This window comes from Felis catus, chromosome B2, assembly GCF_018350175.1.
Source record: "Felis catus isolate Fca126 chromosome B2, F.catus_Fca126_mat1.0, whole genome shotgun sequence".
Classification (NCBI taxonomy): domain Eukaryota; kingdom Metazoa; phylum Chordata; class Mammalia; order Carnivora; family Felidae; genus Felis; species Felis catus.
In genome coordinates this window covers 50,363,072-50,389,956 of record NC_058372.1, presented here as the reverse complement: position 1 = coordinate 50,389,956, position 26,885 = coordinate 50,363,072, and the positions used below count along the sequence as shown (strand labels likewise).

Sequence of the window (26,885 nt, the reverse complement as noted above, 5' to 3'; positions counted from 1 at the left end):
AACAAACTGAGGGTTGATGGGGGGTGGAGGAGAGGGGAAAGTGGGTGATGGGCCTTGAGGAGGGCACTGTTTCCATACAGCACTGGGTGTTGTATGGAAACCAATCTGACAATAAATTATATTTTAAAAAAATTTCTTTAATTAAAAAAAAAAGTGCTTATATTCTCAGGATGAACACAATTTGTGTGAGCCACCCTGTAATCCGAGGGTACTCGAGGCGTAATCGGGGAGAGTACTTAAAATGTTTATGTGCATATTTCCTGTTTCAGGGGTAGAGAAGCTGTGCCTTGTAGTCATAGTCTGTCTGCTGCCTATTTTTTTAAATAGACTTTACTAGAACACAGCCCATTCATTTACGTATTGTCCATGACCGCTTTGGTGCTACCTGGGCAGAGTTGAGTGGTTGTGACAGAGACATAGCCCTCAACGCCTAAAATATTTACCAGCCCTTCACAGAAAACGTTTGCTGACCCCTGCTCTATTTTATTTTTATATTAAGCCTTTACCTCTTTCATCTGTGTTACTGATTGGTTTGTTGTGTATGACAGCATAGCATCTTCTGTGGACTGAGGTCAGCTCCTGAGTTAAAGGTGCTGTAATATTTGCACAATACCTGACATATGTGACTTGTTCTCGTTCACTGCCCCCATCTGCTCCTCACCCTACCTCGCCCACCCTTCCATCCTGAGGTGGCAATCAGGCAGGCAGCTGGGGCCCGACTGTCGCCACCCTCAATGGCCTTCTTGATTAAGCTTTGGGGACCATCCCCCAGCTCATCCACAGTGTCACACAAGTCAGGGTACAGTGATTCTTCCTCCAGCTCTTCAACATTTCACTCTTCCTTCGGTTCTTCACGGTCTGCATGAGCCACATACAACGACTTGTCCCAGTTTGAAAGTAACCTACAAGTGACTGAAGACTTTTTTTGGTTCAGGGCAGGGGCGCCCTTTGGTATCCTAGGAGAAGCAATGGGAAGTCATGGATCCTACTCGTGGTGTTAAGGGCCCTGGTGCGTGAGAAGTTTTTTGCTCAGAAGTGGGATTGAAGGAGGAGACGGAGGGCGAGACTGGAACAGTTTCTGGGGAATAGCAGAGATACACCAGGTAGCTGATTTTCTTCTCCCTTCACTCCAGGTGATGCAGTAGCCAAAAGCATCTTTAATGCATTCCTTTGTCAAGGTAAAGGCAAGGCGGATTCCACGTAAAGAAGGCTCTTTTGGTCTTCTGGCTGCTGTCCCCAATGCAGAAAAAAGCACTATTCCAAGAGGAAAAGTACTTAGAAGACATTTTTGCTAAAATGAGTATGAGCAGAAAGATTAGGCCCCAGAAAGAAAAGTATAAACACAAATGTACTATTTTTAGTACCCTTTTAAAGTAAATTGACAACATTAACTTTTGTAAAGTTATGACACGTTTGAATATCAATACAATGTATAATTACCTGCAGGATGAGGTAAAATGGAACTCCAAATTCCATGAGAAGGGCCATTTAATGATTTTGCACATAATTCTGTTTTCCTCTGAGGATAGAAAGCTCTCTGAGGGAGAAAAGCTGCTCGGAGGGGTCTGAATTTAACATGGCTGGTAAACCACAACTGCCAGACAAGGCCAAGTTTGTGTACCGTTTTCTGTCTTCTTTCTTAAAAGAAAAAAAAATAGTAATTGTTACATCAATTCAATGACTCTCAAAGTTTAAGAATAAAGAATGGACTACTATTGTCCCTGCACCTAGCCTGTTTTCCAGGCTGTGAATGAGCAGGGTACATGGTATGAGCTGCTGGCCACAAGCAGATGTTCTTGGCCTCCGCTGAGGATTGAAGCTGGAGGGAGGGAGGGAATTGGGGCGGATTGCAGGAAGGTTTTCCCCAATGTCACCTAACCAGAGAAACCATAACATTTGTTTCAGAGATTTGCTGGAACTCTGAAAGCAAAATAAGGCTGCATGTCTGTGTTAGTGGAGTACAGCCTTTCCCAAAGGCCGAAGGCCTGATCTGATGACACTGAGGGGGCCTTTCTGTGATTCTCTGAGAAGCAGTGATTCCAGCATTGTGGTGGGAAAGCCCTGCCTTAGCCTTTCCATGGTATTTACTATTCTCCATTTCAGAATTTCACAGCATTTGTGGTCAGGTCAATTTGATTATCATTAATTCGCACATGAAGAAATAGCACTATGTTTGGAGATACTTACCAAGGGTGGTACAGGAAATAAATAGCAAAGACTAAAATTAAACTTTTGACCAGTCAAACAATGAGTACCTACTGTATGCAAGTGGAATGTGAGGTGTGAGGCCACAGAGATGAAGGAAGCATGGTGAGTGTCCCAGCTGATACAGAGGGCAGGCTTGCATGTCACAGATCCCAGGGAGAGGCTAGCAGTGAGGTGGGGACAGGATGCTGTTGTAGCTGGGGGAAAGAGCCATTAGCTGTGTCTCTTGTTGCAGGTTGGGACAGGGGGCTCTTGAGGTGCTGTTTGAGCTGGACTGAGAGGGAAGGAAAGGAGTAGATTCTGATTTGGGGGGCCTGGCTGAGTCAGTAGAGCACTGTCTTCTGAAAGAGAGGTCATGTAGCATGCAGGGTCCCTCTGGTCTACTACCTTCCCTTTGCTAGCTTTTATGTGGGTGACAGGAAATGTGGGAACATTGGTCATTTTTTTTAAGTTTATTTATTTTTGAGAGAGAGAGAGAGAGAGAGAGAGAGAGAGAGAGAGACCACAAGTGGGGGAGGGGTAAAGAGAGCGAGGGAGACAGAGGATCCGAAGCGGGCTCCATGCTGACAGCAAAGAGCCTGACACAGGGCTCTCCCGATGTGAGGCTCAAACTCATGAGAGGTGAGGTTAGGACCTAAGCCAAAGTCAGACGCTCAACCAACTGAGCCACTCAGGCACCCCAGTCCTTTTTTTTTCTAAGACAAAAACTAACTTGAATCCTTACACAGAGAGTCACAGAATTACTGATCATTAGAGAGGGAAAACCACCTCATTTCATCATGAGTCAGTTCAACATCCCGATTTCACAGAAAGTAAACCCAAGGATCAAGAGGTACTCCAAGTCACAGGGTTGGTGCCTGTGACCCTACCCATGTGATCTGGACGAGGTGGAGGAAATCCTGAGAGCACTAATCTAAGTGATTAAACTGCTGTCTTACAGATGATGTATACTTCATACATCATTCTCTTTGTATACTCTTCTCCTTTATTATGTATTCTGTAAAAGAAAACCAAGAAATCGGAGTCAGAAGATACTGGGCCTGCATCAAATACTGTTATGGGAAAAAGACTTCTGTTACTATAGTGTTCATTAAAAGACTGGATGTGTTGCAAAAAAATGAGGGTGTCAAGGGCATCTCAGCTTTAGCCAGAATAATGGTTTGGGGCAATCTACAATATGTGACATAGTCACAGAAAAATTATCCTGTTTGAATTAAAAAGAGGATTTTTAAATAGAGCACTAAATGATCCCAACAACAGTGACTTTGACTAAGTGGTGTGAGCATGGTTAAGTGGTCAGGGTTTCTTATCCCAGGTGGGTCCCATGATAAAAGCAAAGGATGACTCCTGATACCAGGTTTAAAAACCCAAGGAGGGAGTGCCTGGCTGGCTTAGTGGAGCATCTAACTCTTGATTTGGGGGTCATGAGTTCAAGCCCCATGTTTGCTGTAAAGATTACATACGTACAGCTACACATACATTCAATAATAATAATAATAAAAACCTTTCCTTAAAAAAAAACAAAAACAAGACACAAAACCCCAAGGAGAAGGTGATTATTCTGCAGGACAGGTGAAGACATTCAAACATTATTACATCATTTGCTATTTAAAAGCATTCAACAAGCCTGTGAGCCCAGAGTCTACGTGAGGATGCATTTGAGTTGAAAGTGGGATCCAGTTCCTCTTTATCTGCATCCACTTTGCCTCCATTGTAGACAGTTGGTGCTGGGGAGGTCCCTGCTGGGTTCGCTGATGTTTGATTGCAGAATGAGGCCACCTAGAGCATGGCGACATCACTGGTTTCCGTATTTGGACTTTGAGCTACAAAGTACTTCTAATTCCTCCCATTCTCAGATCCTCAAAAGGTTTCATGATCTTTAGATCTTCACCTTACTTTTGAGTTTGGTACAGTCAGCCTGGGTTCCTATCACTTACTAGTTACATAACCTTGGACAAGTCACTTATGTCTCAGTTTCCTGATCTAGAAAATTGGGGGGAGAGAGGATGATGGTAATAGTACTATGGACAAGTTGCTTGTGCCTCAGTTTCCTTATCTGTAAAATAGGGATAATAATAATAGTGTCTATGGGTAGAGTTGTGAGATTTGAATGCATTAACATATGTAAAGCACTCATAATAGTACTATACACATGCTAAGTATTTAAATTATTATTATTACTGCCCTTTTGGCTTAATTGATATATTAGGAAGCTAAGTGTGGCTTAGTTACGAGTGCTTTATCCAAGTTAATTCTTGGAGTCCGAGCAGTATTTAGAGCACTGCTCATCACCAGGTTAGCCGATTCCCATGTTAAAGATGTGTGGCTGCATTCCTTCCACTACTACGGCAGTCAGTACTGGGAGCTGTGAATTCAAATTCTGTCAGAGGCAGAGGAAGAAATGTAGAAGACTCAGGAAAGCTGGGTATGTGCTTGTTAAACAGGAAAGGAATTGCTCTTCTCTTTTAAAAAAAAAAACATTTTTCCTTCTCCAGTTTTTCTTCAAACGTGGCAGTTTGGGGAGCGGTGGGGGGGTGGGGCGCGTGTGGTCCAGGCTGGTTTTTACTTTGTCTCTTTCAATAGAGGTACAGGAACAGAGAAATATTTTTCTACCAGTAACCAAGTGGTGTGAAGGTACAAAAATAAATGACAACTAAAAATATTGGCAACCTATGTGGTATCCATTTTAGGGACAACAGGCAAAATGAGGACTGTGATGAGCATGGGGACTCTTGTCAAGTCTAAAAGGATGGTGACATTTCTCTAGCTTCTTATTACCATAGAAGGCTAAGGATCCCGTGTTATTAGCTCTTCAGTTTTTCCAGAGAAACCCCAAATCTCATTTTTATATTAGAAGTCCTATTTTTATTATTATTTTTTTAATGTTTATTTATTTTGAGAGAGAGAGAGTGCATGCACGTGAGCTGTGGAGGGGCAGAGAAGGGGGGAGGAGAATCCCAAGCAGGCTCCAGCCCCAGCAGGGAGCTCCACGTGGGGCTTAATCTCACAACCCTGGGATCCAAGATCTGAACCAAAATCAAGGGTCAGACGTTAACTGATTGAGCCCCCAGGCGCCCGTAGAGTTCCTATTTTTATTTTTATTTTCAAAGTTTATTTACTTTGAGAGAGAGAAAGAGAAAGTACAGGATAGGGGGAGAGAGAGAGAAAGAGACTACTGTCAGCACTGAGCCTGACTCAGAGCTCAAACCCACCAACCACAAGATCCTGACCTGAGCCAAAATCAAGAATCAGACGCTTAACCAACTGAGCAGCCCAGGACCGCCCCCCCCCCCATTTTTAAATGTAGCCTCAAAGCATACCTCTGAATTCAGTTCTCAGGCTGCTAGTTGGCAACCCCTGGTCCACACTTGGGAATCACCATATGCTAATGTCATATATTCAGGGATTTCAGTCAGAATTGTCAAGTCTTGTCCACTGTGCAAAATTAAAGAGAAATCCTCTCTGTATTTCAAAAAGGAACTCGTTGGGTAAGTAAGCACAGATTTCTGATTCCATTCCTAAAACACTCAACTTTGAATGAATGAAAAGCACTGCTCCATAATTCAGATGATTGTTTGAAAGGCTTGGAGACTTTGGTTGGAGAGTAGTAGACTAAATAAGATCCCCCAAAGATATCAGGTCTGTGAATGTTACCTTATATGGCAAAATAGACTGCAGATGTGTATTAATTTAAGGAATTTGAGGTGAGGGGGGTACCCTCAATGATCTGGGTGGGCGTAAATGCAAATACAAATTCTTAAGCAGAGGGAGATTTGACACCACCCAGATGAGAAGGCAACGTGACCACAGACTGGAGTGATGCATCCACAGCCAAGGAAGGCCAGTGGCCACCAGAAGCTGGAAGAAACCAGGAAGGGATTTCCCCTAGAGCTTCTGAAGGAAGTGCCTCTACCTTGATCTCAGCCCACTGAGAAGCCCAGTACTGGTTTCAGACTCTGACATCCAGAACTGTAAGAGAATAAATTTCTGTTGCTTTAAGCCACCAGGGTACTATTATAGTAGTTTGTTACAACAGCCATGGGAAACTAATTCAGCTGATAAGGAAGAGTTTTTATATATATATATTTTTAAAGGTTATTTTTTGTCAGCATATGGGTAAATGGCATGTCCTCAACAAGAGAAATTAGCCATTATTTAGAGATCAGTCGCCCAAAGCCTTAAGATTCCTTACCTGTGGTTCGCAAAGTGACTTCTTCTTGTGCACCTATAGCATTCTTGTTGTCTCCACACTCCTCCTGGGAACCTACCCCAACCTCCATGTCTCCTGGTCATTGTGTATGTTCCACCTCCTAGTTACATGGGAAGGTCCTACAGGCCAGATCCTCCTCCCACAGCTCTTTGGATCTTATGTCTCAGAACTGAGCATAGTCCCCTGTGCATAATTTTTCACGTGTGGTATTTTGTTGCTACTTTAACTTTTTGAGCATATTTCAGATCTTCCTGTATATCTGAAATATTTGTATACTTCTTTATTTCTTAAGTTTATTTATTTATTTTGATAAATAAGTTTATTTATTTTTTTTATTTGATTTATTTATTTGAGAGAGAGAGAGGCAGAGAGAGAATCCCAAGCAGGCTGCACGCTGCCAGCACAGACCCCAATGTGGGGCTCAATCCCACAAACACTGAGGTCATGACCTGAGCTGAAACCAAGAGGTGGACATTCAATCAACTGAGCCACCCAGGGGCCCCAATATGTGTATACTTATATAAAAATATATATTTCATATATTTCTATGTTGTGCAACATAAATGTGGGTAAACCTCACAACCATGGAAAAGACAGTACTTTGCCTTTTTATCAAGTTATAAAAAATTGTAAAATTTTTACCAGTTGTAAAGAACTCAAAAGTAGAAACTGTCTTCTCCTTATGTACTGAGATCTCAATGGAATGACTTACAGACACAATGTCGTGGAGAGGAGAAGACATGATGGGCTTGAGGGGAACCAGAATGATACGACCATGATTTATTTTCATACTGAGTTGAGTCATCTTGAGTTAGCTACAGTTTAAAAACATAGAGTAGTGCATAGTGGCTTTTGTTCTAAATGAGCATTCCGAAACACTCAGTTAATAAAATACACTGAAGTACCAAACTTTTTATTTCACATATGCATTTTACACATTTGATGGTTGTCTTCTTTTTGTCACTTAATTTTTGTCAAGAACTGACTCTGTAGATGTAGCTGTCTCTCAAGCATCAAAGAGGAGTGTACAATACAAACAGTCATTAGTATGTTGAAACTTCTTTCCTGTTAAGACTCAGACTGAGAATTCTAGGATTTCCTTGGTTGCCTTTCACTTAAGCTCTGTTGTTCCATGCGGTAAGTTTCACTATTGGTAACATCCAGAGTGGGTCCCACGTGGGCATCAGAACGGTGTTGTCCATTGGGCCCTTATTAGAGGATTTATAGAATCTAGGTTTAGTTGCCAGCTATAGAGAATATTTATCTGGGAGTGCCGTCTGCCTAACTTGGAGGGACCTTCAATGTCCAAGAGAAGTTGGGTTTGGATAAATCCTGGGGAGAAGAATCCCCAGTCCCAGCTGGCTAGTTGTGCAGGCAACTCTGAGTGACACCCAGGGCCATATTTGGACAGTCATGTTTGTTTCACCACAAGATTTGTAGTCATTTGTTCTTCCAGATTGGAAGCAGATCATGGTCGATGGAAAATAAACCTTAGGCTAGCAGAGAATTACTTCTTCTAATTTGTCTCCAGCTATATTCCTCTTTTAGTCTTCAAAACCATGCTAGCCACAGAAGTTCAAACTGTTGATTGATTAATCTACCACCTTCTGTATAGATAGAATTTTGTATTTGGCCTCTTAAGTCAGGGTAGCCTTCGTCTACTGTATCCAGAATGCTTTCGGCTGTACTCAATAGAATATCTAACATTGGCTTCAGCAATAAAGACCTTTAATTAGGTCATATAACAAGAAATCTAAAGCTGATATTTTCAGAGATCATATCATCATGGACTCAGCCTCCTCTTTTTTTTCTTTTTATCCATTCTCAGCAGATTGGATTCTCATCTTTAGAGCTGATTTCTCATAGTCACTAGAAGGCTGTCTCAGCCCTAAACATTACAGTTTTATACAACCATGTTAAAGGCAGAAACATAGGCCAGCCACTTTGTCAATTGTCTTTATCTTTCCTTCTCAGAAGCCTTTCTCTTTCCCTTACCAGCTCACTTTCCTTTCCATCTTCTAAGTGGGAGCCATAGTTCCATTCCTAAACAAATTTTAGTGAGAAGTAGAACTGCTTTGCTTGGCTTAGACTGATCAGAGTTCATGCCCTGGGGCTGTGGTAGGTGGCTGCCATCCCTGATTATGTTGGATCCTGAATAAAATCAGGGTTTTGTAAATTAAGCAAGAAGGGGAACATTACTATTGGGTAGATCAGCAATGGCATCTGCTGTCTCTCCCTTCTTTTTTCTACTGCATTGTCCATTGCCCTGTTGTTTTCCCAGAGCAGCAGTGGGGTTTTGTTCGGTTTCAGATTATGACATGAGTCATCATATTTGGGCCACCACAAAAATGGTGAACTGAAAATACTGATCTCAAATGTATTTAACCAGTTCCTGCTGGGGTGTGCTCAGAATAGACTTTGGGTTGACTGATGCTTCTTGTGTAATGCTAATTTGAATAATACCACTGCATTTTTTTAGTATGGGAAATAATCCACTAGAGTAGAGACTAGAAGGCCAAGAGAATGGCCATGGTCTGTTCTATGGATCCAGACATAGCGTAACTAATCCTTCTCTCTTATACCCCTTTGTACACTTGAAACTATGATCATGGCTTCCTAAGTCTCTTTCACTTCAAGTATTCTTTCTTCAATTACTCTTCTTGTGTGTTTATTTAGGCCCTTGGTTGTGTTCTTCAATATCTCTCAAAGTTTGTCATCCAGAGTTGTGCAATGTATCAACCTTGTCTGAATGCTGTGCTCCTAATAAGAGCTTCAATAATGCATTGTCTTTGGAAAAAATAAAACCGCTTGTAGCTATCTATGGAGCATCTCCAGTGAGAGGTTTTGTACATACGGCAAATTCAACACCTTAGAAAACAGACCCATTATTTCTGCACCTTGTCCGAGTAACACAAACACACATTCCCTATCCCTAATCCTGTATCTGAGATTCATCCAGTCAGGGACCTTCGTTCAGGCCTTCAGCAGGTATCACCTGGACTACTGCAGACCCTCCAAACTAGTCTCTATGCTTCTAGTGTCTCTATCCTAACATCTGTTTGTTCTCCAGAGGGATCTTTCTCCAATCATTTCCCTGCTTGAAAGCCCTGGAGAGCTCCCCACTGCAGAGTAAAGACCAAATTCCTGCATGACAAATATACCCCTTCTCTGCTGGGTCCTACCCTGAGTTTCTAGGCATTTCCTGCCATTTCCTTTACTGCCCTCCATGGTCTTTATGTCCTAACCCTATACTTCACAGCCTAGTTCCACATTAGAATCACCTGGAGAGCTTTCTTAACTACTGAAACTCAGCACCCCCCACCCCGGTCCCCAACCTCATTCCTTAGAGGTGGGGCCTGGCCATCAGTTATTTGTTAAAAGGTGATTCTAGGGGCGCCTGGGTGGCTCAGTCAATTGAGTGTCTGACTTCGGCTCAGGTCATGATCTTGTGGTTTGTGAGTTTGAGCCCCGTGTCAAGCTCTGTGGTGACAGCTCAGAGTCTGGACCCTGCTTCGGATTCTGTGTCTCCCTCTCTCTCTGCCCCTACCCTGCTCACATTCTCTCTCTCAAAAATAAACATTAATTAAAAAAATTTTTTTAAAGGCGATTCTAATGTTCAGCCAGGGATGGAACCACTAGACATTTGCCCTCCTGTGAACACACCAAGGTCCTGTACCACCGACATTTCACACATAGCTTCCTCCATCTGTAATTCCTTTCTCTCCCTTTTCTGTATAATAAAACTTTGCTCATTCTTCGATATCTCCATAACTACCTCTTCTCCAAAGGGTTGTCAGATCCCTCCCTCCACCCAGGAGTTGGTTGCTCTCTGTACCATATTCTCATAGTACTTTCTACATTTTTTTGGATCGTGTTTGTTGTTATTTAAGGAAGGACCCTTATCTTATCCATAATGTGCCTCTAAAGCCTTGCATAATGCTTAGCATCTTAGTAAAGGTTCAGTAAAATTGTACACTGTCAACCTGACATCAGTGCCTGAAGAGACACTAGTTTGACCCATTGTACAATCATTTATGTAATTACCTGAAATAATGTAAGATTAAAAAGCAGCTATCATGGCATGGTGAGAGTCAAATTTTGCTAGAGTAATTGAATTTTGTTCTATGATAATATGACAAACTATAACAAAGAGAAATTGTTAGGGTGGCCGTGTTAAATAAATGACTCTATCTTAACTTCACTAAAGTTCTTAATTCTTTCACAAACAGCTTTCTCAATGATAATCTAGGAAAGCACTATCCCAATTATACAATTTAATTGGATGAGTAAGTAGTAGGACACTAACTACCAAAGAAGGGCTTCTATGATTAATAATTTATAGATATGAATCAGTAGTATGATGCCATTGCAAAAAAAAAAAAGTGGGGGAGAGCCCACGTGGTACTGGAACGTACATCATTATTAAGATTGGTCACCACAACTCATCAAGGGGATGGAGAGATGTGTGAGGATTCAGAGATGAATGCCAAAGATAATTAAAGGAGTGGAAAAAGGTCCTATGAGGAAAGGTTGCATAATTAAAACACAAGAAGGCTGAGAGACACACATTGGATTACTAATTTCATGTCCACACATATTTTTGTGAGTTTCTTTATATCTGCAAAAAAAAAAAAAAGCATGAAGAAATTAGCTTAAGTTAGAATAGGCAAGTTTTAGTTGGACATTAAGAAAAATATTCTATTTAATTGCATTACAAAATACAAATCTGATCATGTTATTCTCAAGTTAAAAAAAAACATAACTAACGTCCCACTGCCTCTAACTCGAAGCCTCCTTTTTTCTTTCTTTCTTTTTTTTAATAGAGCATGTGATTTATTAGCTGATATGTGACAAATCAAGGTACCAGTGATTTTTAGGAAGATGACATACAACAATGGTTTAGGAATTTTTATTTGTTGGAAATGAAATTATGAATGATGTAGAAATCATATATGTCATCAAAAATAGATGGAGATAAATATGAAAAAGGGGAAAACAAATGCAGAGTCAAAAATTGCCTATGTTGTGGTTCAAGTACTCTTTCTGTGTTATGTTGAGACACAGCCATGGTATATGATAGTGTTCTAATAGTAGGGGTTTTGTTTTTAATTTTTTTAGTGTTTATTTATTTTTGAGACAGAGAAAGACAGAGTGTGAACGGGGGAGGGTCAGAGAGAGGGAGACATAGAATCTGAAGCAGGCTCCAGGCTCCAGGCTGTCAGCACAGAGCCCAGCGCGGGGCTTGAACTCACGGACCATGAGATCATGCCCTGAGCCGAAGTTGGATGCTTAACCGACTGAGCCACCCAGGCGCCCCTCTAATAGTAAGTTTTATTGAAAAAATCTACATTTGTATGTTTTAAGCTGAAATAAAATGATTCCCTTCCTCTACCATTTTGAAGAGCACTTTTAAACTCCTAATGTAGAGTAATTTAAAACATACAGGAAGAAACTTGCAAGGATCGTACAAAGAAAACCCATATACCTTTACCCCAATATACCTATTATTCACATTTTACCCCATTTGTTCCCTCTCTATACTCACACCCTTCCCCCTCACACACATGATATTTTTGTTCTACCCAGTGGAGAAGAAATTGCATACATCGTGGTCCTTTACTTATATATCCTTCAGGATGTATTTTCTAAAACTAACACTATGTTCTTATAGAACCACAGGACAAGCATCAACTTCAGGAAATGTAATACAGATGCAGTACTTTTACCTAATCTGTCATCTGTATTCCAGTCGTTTCCACTGATCCAATGACGTCCTTTGTAATGCTTCCTTCTCCCCTAATAAAGAATCCAGTCGAAGCCTCTGTTTTTCCAAATGGCATCTGAGGCCCTCCACAAATAAAACTCTGGGGTTCTGTCTCTCCAGTTCCAAGCTCCCCACCCCCTCCCTCCCAGGTTGAAGCCCCTATGCCTTTGTTTCAGCTCCTTGGACTGCTAGAATGTCTTACCTAACAGAACACCTACTTTTCTTGTTTTTTTTCAAGCTCCATCTTTTATGAAGACTTTGCTTGTGCCCTCCTCAGCCCAGATGGAATTGACCTAGCTGGAAGCCGGGGGCAGGCATTCTCTTTAACCCCTCCCACGTCCTGTACCTCAAACCTAAGTGTTTTTGAAATACCTTAGTGCATATTCATGAGTACATATCTGGGCCCACCCACCAGCCTCATCCCCTGCCATGAGACTAGGATCTTTGAAAAAAGGAATGATATTGTATATTCTTTGTATCCCCAAGCTTTAACATAGGGTCTATCATACAGAAGGTGCTTTATAAATATTTATCAATCAGCAATGGAATACATCACTATAAAGAGCTGCTGCAGGAAGTTGCAGGGAGTTTGATCCTGTAGCGCTTCAAGATGAAGGAAAATGCCCCTTTAACCAGGGGCCTTAAAATGGCTCTAGAGGGAGGGAAATGAGTTTGCGATGGGGGAAGCTTAATCTCAGAAAGCTCTCCAGTTATATGATAGAGTGTGGTGAAATCAGACATAACCTTTACATGTAAAGCTTCCTGAGGTCTTGCACAACCTTCACAAGAACATAGACTGGTATTTTTGGTTTTTTGTTTTTTTAACCCATCCCTTCATCTAACTCCCCTCTGGCAACCACAGTTTGTTCTCTATATTTAACAGTCTTTTTTGTTTGTCTCCTTTGTTTTGTTTTGTTTCTTAAACTCTACATGTGAGTGAAATCATATGATATTTGTCTTTCCCTGACTGACTGACTTCACTTAACATACTCTCTCGGTTCATCTATGTTGTTGCAAATGGCAAGGTTCATTCTTTTTTATGGCTGAGTACTATTCGTGTGTGTGTGTGTGTGTGTGTGTGTGTGTGTGCGCACGCGCGTGTGTGTGTGTGTGTCACATCTTCTTTATCCATCAATCTGTCAATGGACATTTGGGTTGCTTCCATATCTTGACTATTCTAAATAATGCTGCAGTAAACACAGGGGTGCATATATGTTTTTGAATTAGTGTTTTCTTTTTCTTTGGGTAAATACCCAGTAGTGCAGTTACTGGATCACATGGTAATTCTATTTTTAATGTCTTGAGGAACCTCCATGCCACAGTGGCTACACCAGTTTGCATTCTCACTAACAGTGCACAGGGGTTCCTTTTTCTCCACATCCTCACTAACACTTGTTTGTTTATTTTAGCCATCCTGACAGGCGTGAGGTGATATCTTGTATTTTTGACTTACAGGTCCCTGATGATGAGTGATACTGAGTATCTTTTCATGTGTCTGTTGGCCATCTGTAGGTCTTTTTTGGAAAAATGTCTATTCAGGCCCCTGCACATTTTTAATTGAATTATTTGTTTCTTTGGTGTTCAGTTGTATCAGTTCTTTATATATTTTGAACATTAACCCCTTATCAGATATATCATTTGCAAATATCTCCTCCCATTCAGTAGGTTGTAATTGGATTTATTTTATTTAATATTTTATTTTATTAAAAAAATGTTTTAATGTAATCTCTACTCCCAACATAGGGCTCAAACTCACAATCCTCAGATCACGTGTCACATGCTCTACCAGCTGAGCCACCCAAGTGCCCCTGGATTTATTTTTAATTCTGAACTAATTTTAGATTTCCAGAAGAGTTGCAAAAAATAGTGCAGAGCATTCCTAGAAATCCTTCACTCATCTTCCCCTGATATTAATATCTTCCATAATCATAAAACAATGATCAAAACTAGGAAATTAGCATTGGCACTATGCTATTAACTAAACTACAGACCTTATTCAAATTTCACCAACTTTTCCACTAATGTCTTTTTTCTCTTCCAGGATCCAGTTCAGGATCCCATATTGCATTTAGGTGTCGTGTCTCTTTAATTGCCTCCAATCTGTGACAGTTCTTCAGCCTATCCCTGCCTTTTATGATCTTGACACTTTTGAAGACTATTAGTCATTTGTTTGTAGAATGTCCCTCATTTTGGGTTTGTCTGAAGTTTTCCTATGAATAGATTGAAGTTCTGCATTTTTGATAAGAATGCCACGGAAGGGATATGCCCTTCTCAAAGCATCATATCCAGAGTTCATGATGTCATAAGTTTTATTAATGGTTACATTGAATTTGATCACTTGGGTAAGGAAGTTTTTGCTGGATTTTTCCCTATGGAGTTAATCATCTTTCCTTTTGGAGTTAGTAAGTGTCTTAAGAGATACTTTGAAACTATGCAAATATCCAGTTTCTCCTCCACCTTTCATTCACTAATAGTTGCATCCATCAGTGAATGTTGTCTGTAACAAATCTTACTGTGGTATTTACCTAATAGTGAATTTTTTATTTTCCTCTTTCCATCAACATTTATTCACTGGAATTCTTCTGGAAGGAGAAGCTGCATAGACTGGATTTAGGTGCAGAATGTCACATACTTCTAATCAGTATTCTCTGATCTTTTGGCTTCTCAATAATTAGTTTGACAGCTATAGGGTTTTTTTTGTTTGTTTGTTTGTTTGTTTGTTTTTTAATACCTTTATTTTCAAGGTGCCTGGCTGGCTCAGTTGGTAGAGCATGTGACTCTTGATCTCAGGGTCATAAGTTCAAGCCCCATGTTGGGTGTAGAGCTTATATTTAAAAAAAAACCTTATTTTTATTTTAGCTTTTATATTTTATTAATGTTTACATAAAAGCATTGCAATCACTTAAGTTATTACTACATATTCTCTATTACCAGGCAGACTGAATGACTCAATTTTATAAATTGAAAAATCAGTGATTTATTAAAGAAAACACAACTGAATGACTTTTTTTTTTAAGTTTATTTATTTTGAGAGAGTGAGCCAGCATGAGCAAAGGAGGGACAGAGAGAGAGGAAGGGAGAGAATCCCAAACAGGCTCCATGCTGTCAGCACAGAGCCCTGTGCAGGGCTCTATCTCACAGACTGAGATCATGACCTGAGCCGAGATCAAGAATCAAATGCTTAACTGACTGAGCCACCCAGGTGCCCCACAACTGAATGACTTTAAAAGGGCATACCCTACATATAGACCTTAAGAAATTAGTTGTTCTTTGTTTAGCTTCTGTACGTCTAGTAGTAAAAATAATACTGTTGATGCCTAGCCACAAATAGTTCGTGGAGCACATGTAAGTTCCGTATCAGGAGAGCTTTAATTTTAGCATTTCTTGGCTTTGTTACATTGGAAATCGTAGCAGAATTACACAGAACACAGTATATTTAGTAATGAATCTGGACTAAATATACAGATTCTTGTAGCTCGGCAATTTTTGTCGACCATAGTTTTCATGCAGTGTTTGCCCACAGTGGCTGGTCAGCAGAAAAGCATTGAATTGGAACTGATTCATTTCTGAGTCAGTGACGAATTCACTTTCCAAGAATGGTATCTCTCATTTTGTAAAAATTGGAAAAGAGCATTATTTAGGCCAGAGGTTGGCAAACTTTTTCTGTAAAGGGCCAGATGATAAATACTTTAGGTTTTGTAGGCCATATAGTCTTTGTCACAACCACTCATCTCTGTTCTTGTAGTGTGAATGCAGCTGTCGACAGTATGCAAGTAGGTGGCCATAACTGTGTTCCTATAAAACTTTATTTACAACAACAGGTGGCAGCCTGGGGGGTTATAGTTTGCTGACTCCTGATTTAGATGATAAAAATACCCAAACTTAAAATGTACCTTGGCAATTACCCTTGTCTCTCATTTTTCTCTCCAGGCAGAAGACTGATCTTTGAAAATATGTATTTGGGAGATAGTCACGTTCTGTTGAATACCTTGTGCTGGTGCTGCCATCGAAAAATCTGGTTACACTCCGGGGAGGCCTGCTGCCTCTGCAGGACTGCACCGCCTCGGCCCTGAGATGAGTGTCCGGCCTGAGCGGGCACACCATGAATAGATACACAACGATCAAGCAACTTGGGGATGGAACCTATGGTTCCGTCCTACTGGGACGAAGCATTGAGTCTGGGGAGCTGATTGCTATTAAAAAGTAAGTTTTATTCTTCACTCGCATCAATTCATCCTCAACTTATACATTGTCAACATCGTTTTAACTCCACCTTCTGCATTTCTCATCATTGCAAATTTTCTAAAGGTGCGTGGATGGGAGGCATGGAGGAAAGTCTTAGACATTGATTTCTGTGGGCTCGATGACTATTGGCCCTGGAATGCTCATGTCAGAGGTCTTAAACACATTCCTACTTTAGATTTGCATATGATGCGAGTACTTTTCCAGAGTGTCTTATATTGTGACATCGTAATGAGAAGGGTAAGAAATATTTTATTGGAAAGGAAACTGAAACCCTGAGAAGGACTTAATTTGGATCATTTACACAGGTAGCAGTCTGGGGACTACTGTCTTCACCTCCCCACCCCACTTGCCTTTTGCAATCTGAGTCCAGTCTCACTGTCTTAGTTATCTGTTGCTGCATAACAATTTACCCCAAGGATTCATGGTTTAAAACTATACACATTTATTATCTCACAGTTTCTGTGAGTCAGGAGTCTTGGCATGGTTTAGGTGAGTTCTTTAGAGTCTCTCATGAAGCTGCAATCAAGGTGTTGGCCAGTGCTGAGGTCTTATCTGAAGGCTGGGCTGGGAATGGATCCACTTCTAGGCTTACTCACTCACGTGATTACGGGCAGCATTCAATACCTACTGGGTGGTTGCACCGAGCGCCTCAGTTCCCTGCTGGCTATTGGCTAGAGGCTGTTCTCTGTCCTTTACCATGTGGGCCTCCCCAGAGAGCAGCTTCCACCATGATACCTTGCTTCAAGACATGGGGGCCACAAAGGCAATGAGAGAGGCTTCTACCAAGATGGAAGTTACATCTTTTTGCTTTTGTAAACTAATCACAGAAGTGACATCCTCTCACAGATTGCTGATTCCATTGGTTAGAAGCAAGTCATTAAAGGAGAGGTGTTATGCAAGGCTCTGAATACCAGGAGGCGGGAGGCTTCGGGGACCATTTTAAGGCCTTCCTGCTACACCCATCTCTATATCCAGTCACTTTCTCAACATCTCCATTTTGGATACCTGCAGACATGTCAGACTCGTTATGTCCCAAACTGAGCTTATATCCGACGTTTTCCCTCTCTCGCCCCAAACCTGTTTCTCTGTCAGTGTTTCCTATCTTGATAAATGACACTGCCATCCCCTCAAAACCTGCATGTCCTCCTGACTTCCCTCCATAGGCCCAGCATTGGCCGTCTAGACCCATAGATTCCAACTACCATATATTTCTCTGGCCCACCTACTTCTCTGTATTCTCCCTGCTAACCTCCCATTCAACCCATTATCATTTACCACCTCTGCCACTAGAGGAATTTGCCCTGTAGGGATCCTGGCTTCCATTCTACCCCCTCTCTATTCCAGTCTGAAAGAATTACTTTAAACACATGAATCTAATTGTCTAAAACCATTTGTGCCAAACGCTGTGTCCCCTCTGCCCCGTCAAGTTGCCTTGTCCTACCTGAATTCAGCATGCTATGTGTACAGTTCTGTGCCTACTACCAGCACCCCCTCCCCAAGTGCACTTGAGAGACTCTCCACCAGGGCACCTTCCACACAGGTCTTTAGAAGGTCCCCAGCAGGACTGGGCCCCAGTTGCCCACCTTGGTATCAGCTCAGTAATGCACCCTTTAGTGGGTTTCCCACCCCTCCGTTCCCAGTTTCTCTGTTCCTTGCCCTGGCTTTCTGGAATCTCGTCCCAAATAAACTACCTGCACCCAAGTCCTTGCCTCAGGCTCTGCTTTCAGAGGAACCCAAACTACAGCAGTTTGCAGTATCTTCCTATCAATTTTAGGATCAAGCTCCCGGTTTTTAATGGGACCTAAAACTTGCTGTATCACTTGGCCACTGCCTGATTTCTTCAGCCTTCTGTCCTGTCACTACCCCACTGTCGATTTTGTTCTAGCCACTCTGGCCTTTCAGCTTCTTGAACTCACCAAATATCTTTCTGCCACAGTCTTCACATGATATTCCCTACCTCCCACCTTCATAGGCCAATTGATCCTTCAGGTCTTAATTGAAACATCACCTCATTCCACAAGTGCTTCCTGATACACCAGGCTAAATTAGGTCACTTTGGGGTTCACTCTCACCATGCCCTGTGCCTTTCCTTCCTAGCACTCAGCACAGAAAGTGATTAAATGCCTGCCTTCCCACTGCAATGTCAGTTCCATGAGGGATGCCCCTCTCATTGTATCTCCAGTGCAGACAAAGCCCCTGCCACGTGGTTGGGGGCTAAATAATATTTGGGGCATGAACAAAGGAACTGGTTACTCTGCTAGCAGACGGTATGACGCTGGGGACAGAGTATGAGAGTGAGGTGGAGAGATGGAAGTTGGTCTCTTATTGGCCAACAGTGAGACCTTGGGAAAAATGACATGACTTTTCTGTTTCTTCGTTTCCTCACTTGCCCCATCTATTTCCTGGGGCTGCTGGAAGAGCCAAAGGAGACCATGTGATTGTAGTGCAATGAAAGATATAACCTTGAAACTTGGATTTCTGGTTGGCCCATAGAGTTCTCTCTCTCTCCCCTCAGGCTGTAGGCCGAGGTTGGCAAACTTTTTCTGTACACAGCTATGCAGTAAATATTTCAGGCTTTGTAGGCCATATGGTCTCTATCACAACTCAGTTCTGCCATCGTGTAAAAGCAGCCATAGGCTATGTATAAATGAATGAGTGTGGTTGTATTCCAATAAAACTCTTTATGGAAGCTGAAATTTGAATTTCATAAAATTATTACCTATCATGGGATCTTCTTTTTCTTTTGATTTTTTTTCCCCTCCCATTTAAAAATATGATAAATTGAGGCACCTGGGTGGCTCAGTTGGTTGGGCGACTGGCTTCGGCTCAGGTCACGATCTCACGGTTCGTGGGTTCGAGCCCCACAGAGGGCTCTTTGCTGACAGCTCAGAGCCTGGAGCCTGCTTCCGATTCTGTGTCTCCCTCTCTCTGCACCTCCCCTGCTCATGCTCTGTCTCTCTCTGGCTCTCAAAAAATAAATAAATTTTAATAAAAAAATTTTTTTTAATAAAAATACGATAAATCATTCTTAGCTCACAGGCTGCATGAAAACAGATGGTGGGGTGCAGTTGGCTCATGGGCCATCATTTGCCAACCTCTATACCAGAGGGTCTAGAACTGTGTTGTCCAACAGGGTGGCAAGTAACCAAATGGCATTTAAATTTAAATTTTATTAAAAATGAAGTTCCTATATTGTGCTAGCCATATTCCACTACACAGTACCCATATGTGTCTAGTCCAGTGGCTACCATACTGGATAGTACAGAGCATTCCCATCAGTACAGAAAGTTCTATTGGAGAGCTCTAGTATAGATCAAATAAGCCTGAGGGATTTGCCTCCAGGGCAAGGTTAGCCAATTAGTGATAGAACAAGACAGCAGGCAAAGCCTCCTTGGACTGCACTGTACCATCCCTTTGGGGCAGCTTTGTGATGTGGCATCAATCGCACTGCCAGATTGTCAAATAGAATGCTGTTTTGGATAGTGTAATATTTGGTAGAAATTGAAACCAACTCTAAGCACTATTCACTGGATTTAGAATGGAAACATTTTTGAACAAGAAAGTTTAGCCTGTTACTGGGAATAAGCATGCTATTTGTTTCTTTGTTCTCTTTTAGAATGAAAAGAAAGTTTTATTCCTGGGAGGAATGCATGAACCTTCGGGAGGTTAAGGTATTTATTAATACACCAGGGGATAATTTATGTATGGTTGATTAAAATAGCTTTATACATGCTTAGATTTGTGATTGATTGGAGTTAGTCATGCTGTTTGAATTGTTTCATTGATGCCAACAAAAGGGGGCAAATGACAACATTATACAGCTAATAGCTCAAGGGAGAAGGTTGCCATGCCATTATATTGGTGAATATACTTTTTTAAACTTTGGTATTAGATAAACCACGGATTTATTTTGATCTCACTAGTTTCCCACTAATGTCCTTTTTCTTTCAAATTGTGATGAAACACACATATGTAAAATGTACCCTATTACCAGTTTGTAAGTGTACATTTGCTGGTATCACATACGTTCATACTGCTATGCAGCCTTCACCTCCAGGCACCTCTAAAACTCCCTTCATCTTGTAAACCTGAAACTCTACCTACAAAACAGTAACTCCTCGTGACCAATCCCCCAACCCTTGGCAACTGCCATTCTACTCTCTGTCTCTATGACTTTGACCACTCTGGGTACCTCATGTAAGTGGAATCATTACAGCATTTGTCTTTTTGTGACTGGCTTATTTCACTTAGCATAAAGTCTTCAAGATTCTTCAAGGTTCGTGTCTTAGTGTGTGTCAGAATTTCCTTCCTTTTTAAGGCAGAATCATATTCCACTGTAGGTACAGACCACATTTTGTTTATCCATTCGTCCGTTGGTGGACACTTGGGTTGCTCCCCACCTTCTGGTTACTGTGAATCATCCCATTTCTTTTATTTTTTTTAAGTTTGTCTGTTTTGAGAAAGAGAGAGAGAGAGAGAGAGAGAGAGACAGAGAGAGAGAGAGAATCTCAAGCAGGCTCCAAACTCAGCACGGATCCTGACATCGGACTCAATCCCACGACCATGAGATCATGACATGAGCCGAAATCAAGAGCCTGCTGCCTAACCGACTGAGCCACCCAAGCGCCCCTGGACCTTCCCATTTCTTTAAGCTCTTCCTTTCCACTGGCTCCTTCTCTTCAGCCTATAAATAAATATACGTGCCTGCCATTCTCCCTAATCAGCCTCAGCCTTCTCTCTCCGGGAGCTTCCACCCCTTCCCTTTCCTTCCACCCCTTCCCTTCTCCCTTTGCCATCATTTCCCCACCTGCCATGGACTTTCCATGTAATTGAATCAGGCATCTGCCCCTGCACCTCTACTGAAGCTGCTGTCCTAAAAGTCACCTGTTGCCAAACCCAGTTCATTTTTTCAGACATTTTTATGCCTGTGGTGTTGGATGCTGTCCTCTCCCAGGACTGTGTAACTCTGCTTTTGTCCGGCTGTCCCACCTCTTTCTTGCCTCAGCAGGTGCTCCGTGGTTCACCCTTTAAATAGTGATGATTTCTTACATTCCATCCTTAGCAATTTTCCTCTTTGCTCTGAACCTCCTCCTGAGTAATTTCATATCTTTGCCTTGCTTCAGTGGTCTCACCAAATCTCTTATCCTGTGTACGCATTAGACCAGGGGTTGATGAGTGGCCACGTCCTGTTCCTGTAAATACAATTTTATTGGAACACAGCCATGCCCGCTTGTTTCTGTAGTGCCTATGGCTGATTTCACGCTTTGATGGCAAGGTTGAGTAGTTGCAGCAGGGACTACATGGCCTCGAAAGCCTAAACTATTTATTCTCAGTCCCTTTAAGAAAAGCTTGCTGACACCTGTTTCAGGCCCATATATCCAGCTGCTTAGTGGGCATCAGTGCCTGAATCTTCTAGAATGTCTGCTTCCCCAGTCGTCCTGGTTTTCCCCTCTTCTGTTAATTATCATTTACTCCTTCACCCACAAACTGCAGCCCATTGCAGGTGCCTGTGTGACCTCACTCCCTCCATATCTCACCCCCCTCCTGTGTGCTGCTCCCAGAAAGATCTCCATTACATTCAGCTGTTCACACACTACGTACCGTTTACTGAGAAGCCATTGTGAGCCAGGAAGCCCCTTAGGTGCTTTACATGCACTGTCTTATTTTATCGTCACAACTACCCCATGAGGAAAATTTTAGTATCTTGAGTTTGCTGCTGAGAATAGCTCAGGCCCAGAGACTCAGTAACTTGGCTTGAGGTAAATACAACTCTAAGCCACAGAGCTTTGTTTCAAACCCACGTTTGTTAGCTTCAGTGGGTGCATACCTGGCATCCAAACAGTGCCTTCCCTGCCCACTTCCCCCGTTGAAGTCTTCTGGGCGAGCCTCCTTCAGAACCTAACTGGGGTAGTTCTCATCCCTCAGGCATAGCCGACTTCCCCTCCACTCCCACGCCCATACCTAAGAAGGGCTTCTTTCAGGACTCACTCTTTCCCTTCCACTGACTTCTTTATCTGGATGCTACTCTTCCTTCAAGTCACATTTCAGATGACATACTCACTGACCACTCAGGGTTTGCTGATTACTCCTTCTTGAAATGTTTCTGATGTTCCTTGTCTCTGTCATTCTCTTGACCCTAAGAAGATCTCCCTTATTCTGTTTTATGGATTTTGTATTTGTGTCCTCTCTTCCCTATTAGGCTGTTTGCCTCATCTAGGCAAGGACTGTGTCTTCTGCCCCAGGGTACCTTTGGGGAGGAATACATTGCAGTTTTGTTAATAGTTAAGAACCGTCACCCAAATGGGGATAAATAATCTCTATTAGGACTGCTGACCTGGGTTTAATTTGCTATTTCTGCTTCTCTGCTCTAATTGTCCTGCCTTTTCCTCTCCTTATAAACTCTTCCTGGGCCAAAATAAGATGCCTTCTATCTGTAAAATGAGTCACATGAAATTCCCCCCACACAATTAATCCCTTTTATATTAAACTAATGTAGACTTTAACTTGCCCGTGATCCTTGCTCAGAAAAAAACTGCAAGGGGCACGGGGGTGGCTCAGTCGGTTAAGTGTCTGACTCTTGGTTTCGGCTCAGGTCATAATCTCACAGTTCGTGGGCTTGAACCCTGCATTGGGCTCTATGCTGACAGCATGGAGCCTGCTCAGGATTCTCTCATTCTCCCTCTCTCTCTGCCCCTCCTCCCCTCGACCTCTCAAGCTCTCTTTCTCTCTCAAAATAAACATTAAAAGAAGAAGAAACAAACAAACAAACAAACAAGAACTGCTAGCCCTTCTTAGACTTCTTAGCTAGCAATTTGTGCTCAAAACATACATCAGGCCAAGCATGGAAGGTACCCTACTCCTTGCCTAGAATCCCCTTCTCGAAAAGCTTAAAAACCTACTTCGTTTTCCCCTGAATTAATTTGCCCCATTCATTCTGCTTATCCACTGGGCATCTCAGCCATTGCAGTGATGCGTTTTAAGCAAATAGGTAGAAAAGAAGGCCACAGGGTGAATACTTACAAGCCAAGCAATGTTTGTGCTTGTTACTTTTGGAGAACCTGGAAGCCAACTTAACTGAAACAGGTAATCAGCCACGTTGGGTGATTCTAGAAGGATCTGTCCTTTGGTTGAGGATTTCCTGCCAGAGGGGCTCCTTGGTGGGAGCTTGTCTTTCAGGGAAGAACCTCCTGAAGAGTTTTATTTTGTTCTCATTCACTGGCCACATTTCCTCTCCCTTCCCAGCTGCTTGAAGTTACTCTATCATATTATAGCACTCCCAAGCTCTGATTCTTTGGGTGCGTTATTACTGTCTTTCTAGATTTGGATATTCGCAGGGGCACCTGGGTTACTCAGTCGGTTGAGCGTCCAACTTTGGCTCAGGTCATGATCTTGCGATTTGTGAGTCTGAGCCCCCCATCGGGCTCTGTGCTGACAGCTCAGAGCCTGGAGCCTGCATCAGATTCTGTGTCTCCCTCTCTCTCTGCTGGACCCCTATTCATGTATGTCAAACATAAGGAGGGCTTTACAGTGTATTCTTATTGGAGTCACTTCTGTGAGGAAAAGCCTTTTGGAATTGAACAGCTCATCCCACTGTCCAGCAGCCCTTTGAGGCTCCCTTGAAGGAGACTGTCAATCAGGTTCTGACCATCTGGTGAGCAAACCAGCAGTTTCTCTAGCTGCCGTACATGAACAGGATTGCTGCTCACAAATACAAAAGTGTACTCTTTCCCCATCAACAAAATTAATAATGCAAACAGAAAATAGTTTACGCGTGGCTGTACTCACATGGATGTGCCAGGAACAGGAAAACCGCATGTGCGCCAAGATGAAGAACCAGGGCACGCCCCGTTTTCTGAGCCACCCTCTTGTTTCTCATCCCCTGCCTGACGTTTTCGCCTTTGCTGTTCTTAGAAGCGGAGCTATTTCTCCCATCTCACTTCAGGGTCTTTGCCGTGAGATTTCTCCTCCTCCTTTCTCCTTTAAAACTCACACCGTAAGGAGTGCTGTGTGCCTCATGGACACACATGAGTCAGAGGGAAATTGAGAGCCTTGGGCTATGAGCCTCTTGTCTATTTGAACAATTTCCTGTCCAAAGGGTCTGCAGACTGTTGGCTGGTCATCTCAGCCCAGAGCAGCTGCCTTCTCTAACACGAACAACCAAAGCTTCAGCTTCCAGTTGGTTCCCTTCTGGCCATTTTCATGACATGAATTCCATCATCTGGAGGGACTGCACCTAAAATAGTTCTGGCCCCTTGCCTGGCGCAGGATGCAGCCAGAAATACCAGTAATAATCAAGTGCTTACTTTCTAGTCAGCTAATCAAAACAGTTTTCTACATAAAGTTGTTATTGACTTCAGAGAAATACCATTTGTTAAATTGTCAATAAAATAGGAATTGCGGCATTTCTGAGGCTCTGGAATTAGATGTTTCTTCCTAAGTATATGTGGGATTACTTTTCTTTCTCAACAGCAGATTTCCTCCAATTTTTTGTGTTTTCCCCCTTGCCTTTCAGTCTTTAAAGAAGCTCAACCACGCCAATGTTGTAAAATTAAAAGAAGTTATCAGGGAAAATGATCATCTTTATTTTATCTTCGAGTACATGAAGGAAAATCTTTACCAGCTCATTAAAGAAAGGTACAGTCTGGTCATCATGACTTTAGAAATAAATATTGCAAAGTGGATGGGTTTTCTTTTTGTTTTTGTTTGTTGCAGTCGTGCTACTTAGGCTTCACTGTTTAAAGCTGCCCGTTAGATGAGGGGCCCAACCCACATTCCTGCTTTGGAGGCCTCGTGATAGCATCACAGAAGCTACTTTCAAGGCAGCCGTTTTCATGTTTCGGTGGGTTATTCACGCAGAGAAGCTCAGATTGAACAGGTCCTCTGCAGCCCTCGTTCCCACAAGGAAACATGGGCAGAACAATTACAGGTCAGGGTGTGACAGCTTTGTTTATTTTGAGACCTCCACTGAAAACTTGTAGGTTGACTGCACTTCCTTTCTTGCTATAGTGCTCAGGGGCTTGTGTGTTGGGAAGAGGACACTAATAAAAAACTCACCTGCTATGGTCATTTTTAACTCTGAAAGTGAACCATGTAGAACCCTGGGGGTATATTTTTCTAGTGGCAAGTGAGTGCCGTTCACAGCTTCTCTGCGTGGATTCGGTGAACAAATGCCATCCTCATTGTCACTAGCAACACTGAAGCTGTAAGGTTTGCCCAACCAAGGGAATATGGCAGGATCCACTATGTTTCATAAGGACTTTATCTGGAAGACCTCAGATTGTCCCCATTAAAATTTTTGAAGTTTTGTTTTATATTATGAAGAGAGAAGATTTTTATATGATAGATTGGAGGGATTTGGGGGGGGGGTGGTTACTATGATTTTTAATCTTCTTTGTAACATAACTGAATATACTAATTACCAATATACCAATACACCAGTGTTTACAAGGCAGCCATCTTGTGTGGACAAATGGTTGTTTCTCTTTGGTCTTTATTATCAGAGGATCTGGCCAGATTAGTGTCTGAACAAATGTTTTCTTAAAATCTTACTATATAACCAAAAGAACATGAACACAGGGTATTCAGATTCATATGTAAATCTAGACTTACGACTTTTTTCCTCCTCTGCCCCATACAGAAATAAGTTGTTTCCTGAATCTGCTATAAGGAATATCATGTATCAGATATTACAAGGACTTGCATTTATTCACAAACACGGTAGGTGATTTGGAGTACTGTGTTTTTTAATAGCAGTGAAATGTTGTCATCAGGTAGAAGATACAGGAAGCATCAGGGCCTTTTGTAATGGACTCCCAGAAAAGGCTGAAAGAGTTGAGAGGCTGACAGTGGGTTTTGGAATACATTATCTTTCATAACTTGATTTCTGAATTTCTCTCATTATTTATCATGTCTGTGTGTTCTTTAGGCTTTAACATTAAGCTTGTCATAGATCTAAAATTTATTCCTGCTCATTATCTGGTGTATTAATGAGAAACCTAAGATTCGAATTCAGAGAAATTTCACGTGTTATGTTTAATCTGCTGCTTTGCTGTGGCTTCTCATTTTCCTAACATATTTCAGTTTGTTCAAAAGCATTAAAAAATGGTCTAACAAAATTTATTCAACACAGGAAAATAAAATCAATTAAAAATGAGCAAAGAAAGACAAAGACAAAACAAGGTATAGATATAGCTGGGGGGAGCGGGGGAGTTAATTAGCAAAATGCATGTCAGCAAGTTCTGATTAGTAAAAGAAGCAGGCTACAGATTTAATTCTGAGCATTCTGAGCAAAATGGGAAACATGACCAACTGCATCCAACATAGTTACCCATTCCCCCTGCCCCAATCCGGTAAAAACAGTCCAGTTGCCCAAGAGAAGTGGAACTGTTCTTAGAACTAAGACCAGAGAGGTTTCTCTCGTGGATCCTTATAGACGTGACAGTATGTAATGTGACTTCATGG

General features: G+C 41.9%; 1 protein-coding gene and 1 long non-coding RNA gene across 6 annotated transcripts in view; one reads left to right on the top strand and one right to left on the bottom strand.

Annotated features, from left to right (window-relative positions):
* The window catches only part of CILK1 (ciliogenesis associated kinase 1), a 59,065-nt gene that overhangs the window by 5,451 nt on the left and 26,729 nt on the right, over positions 1–26,885 (top strand). For 4 of the 5 annotated variants that reach the window (XM_003986239.5, XM_045057650.1, XM_019830723.2 and 1 more), the window contains 4 exons: positions 16,110–16,382; positions 20,041–20,095; positions 24,937–25,058; positions 26,062–26,141. In XM_003986239.5, coding sequence (XP_003986288.1) covers positions 16,282–16,382; positions 20,041–20,095; positions 24,937–25,058; positions 26,062–26,141 — 358 coding nt within the window. In that variant the 5' untranslated portion in view covers positions 16,110–16,281. The remainder of the gene's footprint in view (positions 1–16,109; positions 16,383–20,040; positions 20,096–24,936; positions 25,059–26,061; positions 26,142–26,885) is intronic. The other variant, XM_045057651.1, reaches the window with a different exon arrangement.
* Positions 40–24,642, bottom strand: LOC109499707. Its single transcript, XR_002157147.2, has 3 exons — positions 24,210–24,642; positions 1,441–1,638; positions 40–1,291 (listed from the first exon to the last, which is right to left on the bottom strand). It is a non-coding gene; the product is annotated as an uncharacterized LOC109499707 (long non-coding RNA).